This window comes from Ctenopharyngodon idella, chromosome 22, assembly GCF_019924925.1.
Source record: "Ctenopharyngodon idella isolate HZGC_01 chromosome 22, HZGC01, whole genome shotgun sequence".
In the NCBI taxonomy this organism is placed as follows: domain Eukaryota; kingdom Metazoa; phylum Chordata; class Actinopteri; order Cypriniformes; family Xenocyprididae; genus Ctenopharyngodon; species Ctenopharyngodon idella.
In genome coordinates this window covers 5,394,120-5,406,859 of record NC_067241.1, presented here as the reverse complement: position 1 = coordinate 5,406,859, position 12,740 = coordinate 5,394,120, and the positions used below count along the sequence as shown (strand labels likewise).

The 12,740-nt window shown below is 38.1% G+C and overlaps 1 protein-coding gene across 7 annotated transcripts in view; it reads left to right on the top strand.

Moving 5' to 3' along the window:
• Positions 1–12,740, top strand: part of nckap5l (NCK-associated protein 5-like) — a 30,552-nt gene that overhangs the window by 12,760 nt on the left and 5,052 nt on the right. For 2 of the 7 annotated variants that reach the window (XM_051879305.1, XM_051879306.1), the window contains exons 2-9: positions 6,644–6,772; positions 6,860–6,928; positions 7,468–7,506; positions 7,746–7,865; positions 8,208–8,297; positions 8,375–11,490; positions 12,139–12,274; positions 12,368–12,443. In XM_051879305.1, the coding sequence (XP_051735265.1) occupies positions 6,653–6,772; positions 6,860–6,928; positions 7,468–7,506; positions 7,746–7,865; positions 8,208–8,297; positions 8,375–11,490; positions 12,139–12,274; positions 12,368–12,443 (3,766 nt within the window). In that variant the 5' untranslated portion in view covers positions 6,644–6,652. The other 5 variants (XM_051879307.1, XM_051879304.1, XM_051879303.1 and 2 more) reach the window with 5 other exon arrangements.

The window sequence follows — 12,740 nt, the reverse complement described above, 5'->3', positions numbered from 1 at the left end:
GGGCTCTGTGCCCATTGTGCAGGGTGTGAATAATCAGAGATCGTCTCTTCGGATGCCGATTGGCTGTTTCTTAATAACTCCTGGAGTGTGGGGGATGGAGGCGGAGCTCCCAGCACATTTTGGGATCCCAGAGAGCCCTACTTCTGTTTGATTGCCTTCACACTGGCTTTATTCCACCCCTCTGAGCCATGCTGGTCCTCCCCCAACATCCACTTTCCCCTTTTTATCGACACTCTTTTAAATCCTAATTTGCATTATTCGAGATATCATTCTTAACTGTACGAGGTCCCCCCCCTCAAATATGCAAAATGACAAGCAGATCCATGGCAGTCATTCATTCATTCATGGCTTATTGGTGAACTGAAGCTGGTAAAAGAACTATGGATTTTTTTTTTTTGCACAAAGGACTAAGTTAAATAGGCTTGTACTAAATTTCTTTGAAGAATTAGAATTTGCTGGAACGGTTTCTTTATACTATTTATTATCAGATTAAAATGTTTTAGTCTTTCAACCATCCATTTTGTTTTTGAAATTGTTAAAGTTTATAAATTACATTTATTAAAAGGCATGTGGTTTATATAATATATATATATATATATATATATATATATATATATATATGGCCTTCTCTTGTGCATTGTACAAACAGGCCCATAAATGGTTCAATGCATGATGGTAAAAATGAATTTGACATTGTGTGCAATCTAAAACTCCTTCATCTTTCTCTCTGATTGAGTAGACATTCTCCACTACATTATTTGATCAAGTTTGCCAACCTTTCAAGAAGCTGTGTCCTCTATACTGTCAGATAAGAGTGGCTCTCTTGTGTTTGATATATCCAGCAAAACAGACAGTGGCCTCTGGTGTCTGACTTCACCAGGCTTTGTTGGTCTTGTCTCAGAGTGGAGCTTTGATTTCTAGTCTTAGTCACATTCAGTAGACTTCTCTCCTCTGGGCATCATACCAAGCCAGTGACTCAGAAGTATTGGAGAATATAAGTCCTACCAACATTAACAGTAGTCTCTCAGAAGCTTAGCCTCAATAAATGTACTGCTTTACAGACAAATGAGTTTGGGGCCCTGTTTTGGGTTTGCCACAGTGCTTTATTGCTATGTTTACTATACAGCATATCAGTGGATTAAGGGGCTTGCATTGTGCTTGAGCGCTGCCAAGAATCCTGTTGGCATGGCTGCTTGTTTGCCTCTGTTTTTGCTTGTCGCTAAAACCGACTCCACTATACTGTGGTATATACAGTAGGGCTATAACCATCCTAGATATTTTGGCGGATTCATCCACCCCTGGTATTCCGAATAGTGGTTGATGAATGTGGATTTTTTTTTTTTTTTTTTTTTTTTTTTTTTTTTAAAGCCTGATTTGCCCCAAAATGCTATAATTTACTTGTCCTCATGTTGTTCCAAACCTGTATGACTTTATTTTTCTTTTGTGGAACAAAGAAAGATGAATTTATGAAGCATATTCCAAATACTCTTTTTAACATTTAGAGCTGTCAATAGAATGCTCCAAAATAACAAAAAAATCAAGTCACTTTTATTTAGCTTTATACAATATAGATTGTTTCAAAGCAGCTTCAAATGAATAAACGATAAAATAAGTGTTAATGTTAAAATTCATCAATTATGAAACAAATTCAGTTGCAGAAGGGGAATTTAGTTCAGTGTTGTTTCAGGTTAATAACTGTCAATGTTGCAAAAAGCATCCTAAAAGTATCATAAAAGTGCTCCATATGATTCATGTACTATAGTGATGCCCATTTTTTTTTGAATGCATCATTCTTTTGTGTTGGATTTTTTTAAATGAATCAGTTGATCAAGTTCAAAATAATCTCAATTTCCCCAAGATTCAGACTAATCCTGTTCTCAATGATTCACTGATTTGTTTGCAGCAGTTAACAGTTCACCGGAGGGAATGATTATCAGTAAATATGGGTATTTTTCAGTCTATTTGTTACACAAAGGTATTGTATGGCTTTTGAAGGCCTGGAGTATAGTACACAAATCATATATGAACCATTTTATGGTGTCATTTTGGAGCTTGACAGACCTAGTCCCCATTTATTTACGTTGTATTGAAATATGGTCAAGATATTCTTAAAAAAAAAAAAGGTTCAGGTTTGGAACAACATGAAGGTGAGTAAATAAAGACACAATTTGCATTTCATCTATTTATTCTACAAAAGATCCCAGTACAGATCTGGGTAGGTTGTCACACGTGTCCAGCAAAGAGCAATAGGACAGTGTATGTGCAGCAATCTTAAGTTTAGGGCCAGATGCAAACTGATGCTAATCTGCTTAGATCCTTACAAGAGCACAGAGGATTAGCCTTGTTGCACTGAACACAGTGCTTCTGTGTTTAAGAAATGATTGTGCTGTAGGTGAGGCCATCAACCCTCAGGACATCTGTTCTTGACAGAGCAACAGTTCGACGATGATGCAAGAGTATCACCACAAAATGTTAGTCATGATTTGAATTCCTATCTGTTGTCTCAAAAGCAGGTAATGTTTCTAACAGCTGTTTGACTGAATAATTGTTTTTCATTCCTGGTCTTGGAGGCACCATGGAGATCATTTTTGGGTCAAACCTTGTTAAGGTGATTGAGTGCCAACTCAGTGGTGTTGTTACACTGAAACTAATAATTTGATTTATGAATTTAGATTAATTTAAACCTGCAGTTGAAGATGAATGCAGAATAATATTTAAGTAATTATAATACTAATTACTATATCAAAATATATTTATTTATTCAACCATAATTTCCACCATTATGATCCATCTTTAGTGGCTAATGTTAGTTTTACTTAGTCTAAACATCTCTTGAGGAATGTTGGGTGTTGTCTCTCTGGAGAATTTGGAGGAAGGTTAAAAAGTACAGTAGCAACAGAGGGGAATTTCTTGACTGACAGTCATCTCTTCACTGACAATATTATGATAAAGACTCCAAAATAGGCTTTTGAGGCTCTGCTTCACCAGAATCAGCTTACTCACCCATACATTTCTCATTGCTTGTAAATGATTCATAGATGAAAAGAAAGATGATCGAGGCTGGTGGTGATCTCTTGAGATTTTGCCCAGCCCTGGCCACCAGCAATTGGAAAACGGTCAAGCATTAACAACATGGGGTAAAAATGGAGCAGAGACATGACACAGTTCTAGCTAATCCTGTATTTCAAATGTTGTGAAACCTAAATGTCAACGCTTACGCATAATATGTAGATTTAACTTCCTTGTAAGCTCAAGATCATCTTTATCTCACATCTCTTTTAGACACGCGCATGAGGACTTGAGCGGGACAGTGAAATTCAGAGGGCTGTTTTAAGTTTTTCTTTTCAGAGAAGACGAGAGTATTAACCTGGAATACCGGTTAGTTCTACTCCTCTAGCTATATTCATTCTTCAGGGGGCTATTGTATGAGCTTGCTTTTTAAGATATAAAATTTCATTAAGGCTTTTTGCCCAAGGCTTTGGATACTATTTTCTTTTTATGGTGAGTTTTTGGCTTTTATATTATTCATTTTATTTATATAGATAATTTATATATTTATTTATTTATTTATTAAACATCTGGTACATTGGCAGTAAAATATTTTTAAGGCATCATTCATTCATTTGTAAGATTTATGGGTTTGTAAATTAATTAAATTTTGTATTTTAATCATGAATTACCACTTATGTATCTTCTTTCATTCTGGAAGTCATTTTGGATGAGAGTGTCTTCTGAATGTAAAGTGTAAATCCTTCCGTTCCGTATGGGTTAATGTGTTACAGTTATGCTACAAATACATCTTCTATTGGAAGGCTATGCCTTGTGTCTTTGTCAAAAGAGTCTGTCATGTGAAAGGAGCCTCCTGGCACTACAGGAACTACCAGCTCTATAGTGTGGCCTGGAGCCTGTCCTAGTGCCATCCTTTACTGGTAAAGCAGAGCGTTGTTCTCTGACCCGCTGCACTCTGTCAACCCTCTCACCCCAATAGCCTTTGTATTCAGTTACTTCCAGATATGGAGTTTCCATTTAAGCTATTCACTCGCAAAGAGTTAGACATCTATAGATAAGCTTGCCACATAAATGAGCACACCAAATGCTTAAAGGATCAATTATGAATGAGTCCCATGAACATATTGATTTTTAGATTCAATTTTGCAGTGATTAGTCTGTCCGTTGACTACATCCGGTGTTTGCACTGAAGGTCAAATTTATGGTATAGTGCAGTGGTGGGAATGGGTGGATGAAAGTGACTGGAGGCTACTGTTGTGGTATAGTTAAACAATAAGGATGTTTACATCAACAAAACACTGATAGTCATCAGGCTTTTCAACACAAGAGAAGCATGTTTGTCATATCATTTGAATTGGTCTAAGTAAAATCGGTCAGCTTTTTTTTTATGGTAATCATAAAATGTAAATTCATAATTAATATTGGCCAATATATTGCTTCAAAATATAAATACTTTTCAGTATCAACCACATCAGTGCAGCTTTACATTTATTAAAATAAAGGTGTTTAAATGCAAAGCAAAATCGGGGTAATGGGCAAAATTCTTGGTTAAGTAAGATTTGACTTAATTTGTTTGACCGTACTAACTTATTAAAATCATTATCATTGGTTTAATTTCAAAATACCTCAGACTTTAGAGTCCTTGTATTTTTAGCACACACTAGAACGTGTCTTTGAACATGCTTTTGTCATCTAAGTTTAAATGCAGGCCGTGAAGATCCGATTCTGTGCCCCAGTCAGTATGTCAGTAGGTCATGAAACTGCATGATGGCTGGAATCCTCTAGTGTTTTCAGTCCTCTTCTGTCTAATCCCATCTGATGACACTATTAAAGTGAAGATGGGTTTTGTCAGGGACTTGAGTTCTGCTTACTCACTCCCAGGTGTCTCAAAGACTTGATAATCACGCTAACTCTTTTACAACAAGATTAAAAGCCACACTTCTAGTGTGTTTGTTCTGTAACAACTCAGAAAGTACACAAGAATGTTTGGAAAGCTGGTTTACATGTTGTTTAACCAGTTGTTTACAGTATGCAAAACAGGGGTTAAAAGTAAGAATCTAAAATTCCCTAGTATGTATTTTGCACATCAAAGGGAATTGCATATATAATACCTGTCTTCAAACAAGTTTTTCCAAACAATTACCTCATCGTCCATTGGTTGGACAAACAGGTAGTTCCATCCCAAACTCAAGTAGTCCCACCATAGTTGCCATGTCAGGCAGCTCAAATAATTATAGCAATGTTTTGAAAGCGCCACAATTTTGACTAGACTTACTTGTAGTTGTCTCTGCATATTAAACTGGGCCAGAAAAATGTACTTATATTGACATTAGGGCTGGGCGTTATGGCCAAAAAGTCCTATCTCAGTATTTTTTGGCTAAATGGCGATATACAGTATATATCTCGGTATTTTCTGCATTTTTCTACTTGGATTTAGAAAAAAAAAAAAAAAAAAATCTGTATTTACTTTTTAAAAATCTTAATTTAACATCCTGCCTAATGTTGTCCTATAAACAGTGTTTATATTGAAAGCTATTAATACAAATATAGTGAATGTAACCATGTAGTCTGGCACACTAATAGGACTACAGATGAGAAAGTTACTTTACATTCTAACATTGTAACATTACAATCTAAAAATAAAAATAATGCTTTTTAAAGCAGAAGTTAAATTCACTAGACTAAAAATTTAAATAAAAACAGCACAGACTAGCTATTGTATTAGCTATACATTTGTGTGTGTGTATATATATATATATATATATATATATATAATTAGTTACTGCTATCATAAAAATACACTTACTTGTAGGTTTAAAATTCTACATATGGCACATTTATTGTTCAACAACAAACATTTTATCAAAATGTATATTTTAGTCAGAATTTTGGCGATCCCATTCTATTGAGCTCCGTCTGTTTGGCGCGAATGCGCGTGGCGGCGCTCGTTCACGGAAGTCTATGAACTTAAGAGGAGATTGAGATTGGCTAGCAGAAGGCTTGTCCACTCCTGACAGCAAAATGGTCATATTGTATGACTTTCTAACATTTACAGATGGAGAATATACCTGTGAAATGTAAGTTATGCGCTTAGGAAAACACCACATCACAAAAACATTAAACAGCGCAAATATCTGTCAGCACATGAATCTGTCAGACCATCTGACGGGGCAAGCCGCTTTAAACGATAGGCCTACGTGTTAACTATATCTTAATCTTACGAGTTATTTTTAAAGCCCTTAATATTAAGCATGTCTCATGTTTAGGCCACATTGTATTATGAATTTCCCCCGCAGCAGCACTCCGCGACGTCCACCGCTGTTTTTCAGATGCGCTCGTATAAAACTACTGTATATCGATATAAACGTATCGCCTCATTCCGTATCGTATATTAAAAATATATCGGTATAACTCGATATACCGCCCAGCCCTAATTGACATCAAAAACATTTGACACTTAAGCTCTAAGAAAGATAATAATAATAAGAAATAATATATATATTTTTTTTTTTTACATTTATATTGTGCCTTTTTTTTTCACTCAGAGCACTTTAAGTAGTGTGTGCGCAGGAACTATAAAAGAATGGCTCTATATTAAAAACTATTTGTTTTTCCATCTCTTTCTTGTTGTTAGGTAAAGACAATGTCAGAAGAGGCCCAAAATAGAGTAGATGAGGACTTTGAGTCTGAGGAGGGTGATCTGGAGTCCTATCTAGAGGAAGAGAGTAGCAGTGAGCTTCTGGAGCGAGTGAGAGAACTTCAAGTAAGTGCCATATACTTTACCCAAGAATACTGTTTTGTTTACTTTTCTTCTTTGACTTGCTGTTTAAACCGTTCTATTTTTGTACAGGCCGAGAACTCTGCCCTTTCATTAGCAAACGAGAGTCAGAGAGAAGCATATGAACGATGCTTGGATGAGGTGAGTTAAATATTGTTTCCTAAGCCATGCATTTGCCTATGGAGATTTGCAATGGTTTTGCCTAATGCAGACAGCCAGTTAGATATTAGAATATACTTCAAGCGAAAACAAAGAACAAACTGGTGTGACGTAATTTCTAACAAAATCAGGCCAAAATGAAGTTTTGCTCATGTAACTGTATCCACATTGCTATAATCAGATGCTTTCATAACTACTGTTCAGTGTTCTCTCACCACTGTCATTTTTGTTGTGTTTACTGAAAGGAAAGCATGCAGCACATATTTACATATTCATCTAAATGTTGCCCTCAGCAGTGTTGCGTAAGGATGTTCGCTAACAGTATACCACTGCTCACGTATTTTGAACTTCTTTTTACCTCTAAGCAAAGAATGAAAAAGAACTTTCTTATGAGTATATCGGGGCCTTTAGTCAGATAATGATTTCATTAGTCAAAGCCATTAGTCAAATAATAAATAAAATTGCCCTAAAAGTATTTTATGTTTAATTCATGTGTTTATTTTTTATTTTTTGTTTTTTAGGTGGCCAACCATGTTGTCCAAGCATTACTCAATCAAAAGGTAAAAACTGTGTGGTTTTGCATCAGGAACATATTCATAAAAACTTTATTTGAACTGCAAATTCTAAAGATTTATTTATATTTAATTTATATTTATTTATTAATTATTATTTATTACACATTTTTGATTTTTTTTTTTTTTTTTTTTTTTTTCTATAGTTATTGTATATTTTATTAGTGGTGTAAATATTTTACTTTTTTTATTTTTATTTTTTTAAACGCTGTAAATTATTCTTTCAGGATCTCCGAGAGGAATGCATTAAGCTGAAAATGCGTGTGTTTGATTTGGAGAGGCAGAACAGAACACTGTGCGAGCTCCTGCAGGAGAAGTTGCACAGTCAATCATGTGTACATCAGCAGGTAAATAATTAAATCCTTCAAAATATGATGGAAGTGCATAGTGCAAGTCCTATTTTAGTTTAAAGTTGATGTTTTTTTTTCACAAAACATTCTTTAAACTCCACAGGGATGTCCTATTAGGTTTGTTTGCACAATGAAGAAAATGGCTCAATTAACCTCTTCCTGTTTAATTTTCCTGGTCTGCTTGGGCAGCATTTTTTTCTTGTGACAACAAGGATTTTGTGTGTAAACAGGCAAAAAACCCTTTTTGTGCATGCATACTTGTGATGCATGTTTTGCATAATCCAGTAATTGATTCATATAATAAGAAGCTTAAAGCTTACCTGATGTGTCTTATCAAAGCAGCCAGGACCCTGTCTGGAGCACATCGGCGAGCTGCAGCACAGTGAATCTAACAAACTGATTGAGGCTCAGAGGAACGCACAGGCCAAGGTAGAAGCCGTACGCAAAGTTTGTTGAATCTGTCTTGTATGACAACTTTTCCTCATCCTTATAATTTGGTTCCACAGGGCAACAGCGAATCTGCACAAAATTGCATACCTGAGACCCAAGGCTCATCCACGTCCATGGAGGCCATGTCCCCATTCTTGAAAAAGAAAGCACACATTTTGGAGGTCCTCCGCAAGCTTGAAGAAACAGATCCCCTTCGGTACCATCGTTCCTCTGGCATTCCCTCGATCTGTGACTACAGCCAGGCTCTTGCCTCCAAGGAGGCTGTATTAGCCTGCAGAGACAATTCATCCAGGTGCAATGCACCCAAAGCACATTGTTCCCATTCCTGTCCAGATGTTTGCACACATCAGCATTTGAATGGAGGAGAGCACAGCAATGTAAAGTGTGGTAGTTGTAGCACATGCTTGATGCTGTCCAATAAAGATTCAGTCAGCTTAGCCAAGAGTAGCCACAACTGTTGCACTTCAGCCCCCATTACCATCGATAACCTCAATTTGGCTCGGCCCGATTTCCAAGAGAACATGGAAATGCAGAGCCTTGTGAAACCTGCCACAGGTACAAGCGAACTGTTTGTAAATAGGGCATCTGGAGATATGTCCATTCTTTCAGCAGAGCAAGGTCTTAACCTACCGAATGATCCCCACCCATTAGAAGCCCCTGAATCATACCCGAGATTGACCATTTCAGAAAGAGATCAGCCCAGAGGAGTCTCGGATCATGTGTCTGTAGAAACAAGAGACAAGAATAGGTTATCTGACCTTCTGCTTGAGTCTCAATCCAACAGGTCAAGCGGCAGCACCTGCAATGAGACAATTTGTGAAGATAGCACAATTGATGTGGCACTGCTGGACTCTGACTTGAAGCACTTAAATGCTGTAGTGCCACAAAGACTCGAAAAAGAAGAGTTTGCTACAAAAGAAGACACTGACTGTGTCTGTCGAGCCAACATAGCCACCTCAAAACTGCCTACTCTTGGACTCAAAGACAATTTACAAAATACACACTGTGAGATGGACAACATTGAACCAGTCCACAAAGGTCTGTTATTTTCTCCCAATGAAAATCATACTGCCTCAAAAGTACTGGATGATATCTCTGTCCCTGTGAAAGACATCCCATCTGACCCTCAGTCCATTAGATCGAAAGTTACGGTCAGCCCAAATCAAGTTTCCTGCCTTAGAGAGGTCAAGGCCTCGCCCTCCAAACTGCTCAAGTTCCTTAAAATACCCACTCTTGGAGAACGTACTGCAGTACCTGCTCCACCTCGTCTCAGTCCTCAGTTGACGCGTAGCTCAAAGATTCCTTGCCGGAGCAACAACTATGAGGTGCACAATTCGCCCGTAGCCACGCGAAAAGCCACCACGACAGAGAGGCAAAGACAGCTGCCCCCTTCTAAATCAGAGTCACACTCTGCTCCAACTTCTCCACCCCAACCTGATGATGTTCCTGCACCATTGCCAAAAGAACTTGGCTGTGGTATCCCTAAAACAAGTCGAGTAGCCAAGCCTACACAAAGTACTCATGTTCAAAAGACCCCTCAGAAAATTCCACACTACGAAAACGTCTCCGATATCTCCAAAACGTGTGGTACCGATGTATCCCAGCTGCTTGGAGAAGTGAGCTCATCTCTTCAAAATTCCAGCCCGGCTAATGAAGGTGCGAAAGGAAAGCAGACAAAGTTTGGTATAGAGAGACCAACCAGTTTCAAGCAGAAGGACATCTCACCAGAGTCTGATTCTTCTGACCAAGAGGACAGCGCAGAGAGCCCGGTGTGGCATAAGCAAGTCAATCATCGCAGTCTGCCAAGTCAGTCATCATCCCAGAAGGCTCAGACTGGGATTAGCACAAGGTCCAGGAGCCAAGAGAAAAACGAAATGGTAGATAATGATTCACAGAGCTCAGAATCACCTTTTAAAAGGAACGACCCACCGCCTGTTCCTAAGAAATCAGGGATTGGTAGACATTCAGGTGAATCAAGTCATTCTTTTAAAGAACGACTGGCTGCACTTGGCAAGTTGAGGAACCCGGAGGAGTACACAGCTTGTCCTCCACTTGCAGAGAAGAAAGAAATTCATACTGCTGCAAGCATACCAGCACGAACCACCGATAAAAGCAAAACTGCTGACAGAAACTCTGATTGTAAATCAGGAGAATATAGACTTCCTAAAAATTCAGATTCCATTGAGGATAAATCATACCATTCAGGTCATCTTGATGGTGCTGTTTCGAAACAACAAGGAGCCTTTCAGCATGTTGAGCAAACAGCCAGGTCTCTTCCATCTAGCACATTAGTCTCCAAACTTGAACACGAATCCTCTAGAACATTCTTAGCCAAGCAAGAAAGCCCAAAATCTAAGATGCATCCACCATCTACTAACCTAGAGGCTGCTCAGGCTTTGCGCAGCTATGCTAAGAATACAACACCCCATAGCCTTTCGTATAATGCAAAAAATGTCACTGGGCCCCAGAGTGGCAGCCCCAATAAAATCCCACTCAAATCACCAACTAAAACTGTGCCACCCTCTATGAACCGAGATGGGAAGCCTACTCAAGAGTTTCAGAGGTACATGTCCAAATCTGAGGACAGAAGCCATCTCAGGGCCAATAAGAAGAAGAATTCTTCCTATGGAGAGAGTCTTCCTCCTCCACCACCAAGGCCGGTAGAGTCCACTGAAGAAAAGAGACACTCTGCCCCCAGTCCACAGTCTTCTATCGAGCAGAAGGTCATGAAGGGCATTGAGGAAAATATGTTGAAACTGCAGGAGCAAGATAAAGGGCAAATGGCTGAGGTCAAGCAAAAGGCTTCCAATGGAATCGCCAGCTGGTTTGGTCTGAGAAAAAGCAAGCTTCCAGCTCTTAGCCGTAAACCAGAAACATCGAAAATGAAAGATGATAAGAGAGAATGGAAGCTCAATATATCCTCGGTGGGCAAGGATTCCAAGGGGGCTGCAAAGAAAGAGAGTGAGAGTCTAAACATTTCGATGTTGATTGAGAAGGCAGAGGGCTTGCATAAAGCTCTTGAAGAAGAACGGGCTTATGTGAATGGAGTGGCCTTGGACCGACAAGGAAAGGGACATTCCTGTGAGGTGGTGATGGACCAAGCCCAAGGCCAGCTGTCTGTGATGTACAGAGGAGTGCCATCTGACAACTTCATGCAGCAACTGCTAAACCGGTAAGTACAAAACAACTTAAACAGTAACTGTAATTTATTTTAAAGGTGGCATAACTACACATTTCAAGCAGAAAAAAAAGTATTTTGCCTAATCCCATTTGGTTTGGTATAATGCCAATAAATGTATAAAAGTTATAATATTTTCAGTTGTATTTTCAGTGTTTTTATTCTAAGACATTTTCTTTTCATGCATGAATAATAAAAGCAACCCACAAGTCAAAAACAACATAAATTCTGTGTGAACTTAACCTTTAAGTGCATAGTTGTAGTGCAGGTTTGCATGTGATGAAGGTTAACTGAAATAACTGATGAATGAGTAAGGTGAGAAAATGAGACTTAATTTGAATATGACTTGTGAGCCAGCTGTCACAGTGGCTAGGCTTCTGCATATAGTTTAATAAATTAGAGAGTTATTTCAACCAAAATGTAAAAATCTACTCCCATTCAATCCAAACGTATGATATTTTTTGTGACTCAAAAAGAGTTGTTCAATAAAAAGCTTCAGAAGGGATACGATGATCATAAAAGTAGTCGATCTGCTATATTCCAAGTATTTTATAACCATGTGCTTTTCTGAGGAACAGACTGAAATGTAAACAAACAGTGAATAGTATTTTCACATCAATTTTATTCTAATTCTTCTATAAGCGTTGATGGGAAGGACACTGGTGGCATCAGTATGGCACATCGACGCCTCTCGTTTGACTGTAAATCCAGACCTGTATTCAGTCACCAGAGCGCTGGCATTGCTAGTCAGACAAGAAGCAGTGATGACATGGAAAAGGTAAAAAGTGAAAATCATGAATATAATGTATGTTATCGTTTTGAAAGTAGTCAATAGTACTTTAATGTTACCTTGACTACTCATTTTCCCAAGGTTTCTGCATTACTGAGTAAAGATGTCACATCAGATGAGAACCTGGCTGAGACAATTCATCATGAACATTTTGCAGGTAAGGCATGATTACAATGCATGACATCATGGCTTTCAATGTTTCCAGAGGCAGGAATTTTGATTGGTTAGCATGTAGCGACAAAAACATGTTTTAACCTGTCACTGATGATGAATAATCTAGGTGCGTCTGAATTTCTGTGGCTCCCTAATTTGAGTCATACAGCAACAGATGTGCAGCAAGCATTATTTTGATGTTTAGGGTGTGATCCTTCGTCATGCAGTGCTATTATATAAGCACAAACATTCCTACTTGCATACATACATACATAATATTCATATATTATTTATATAATAT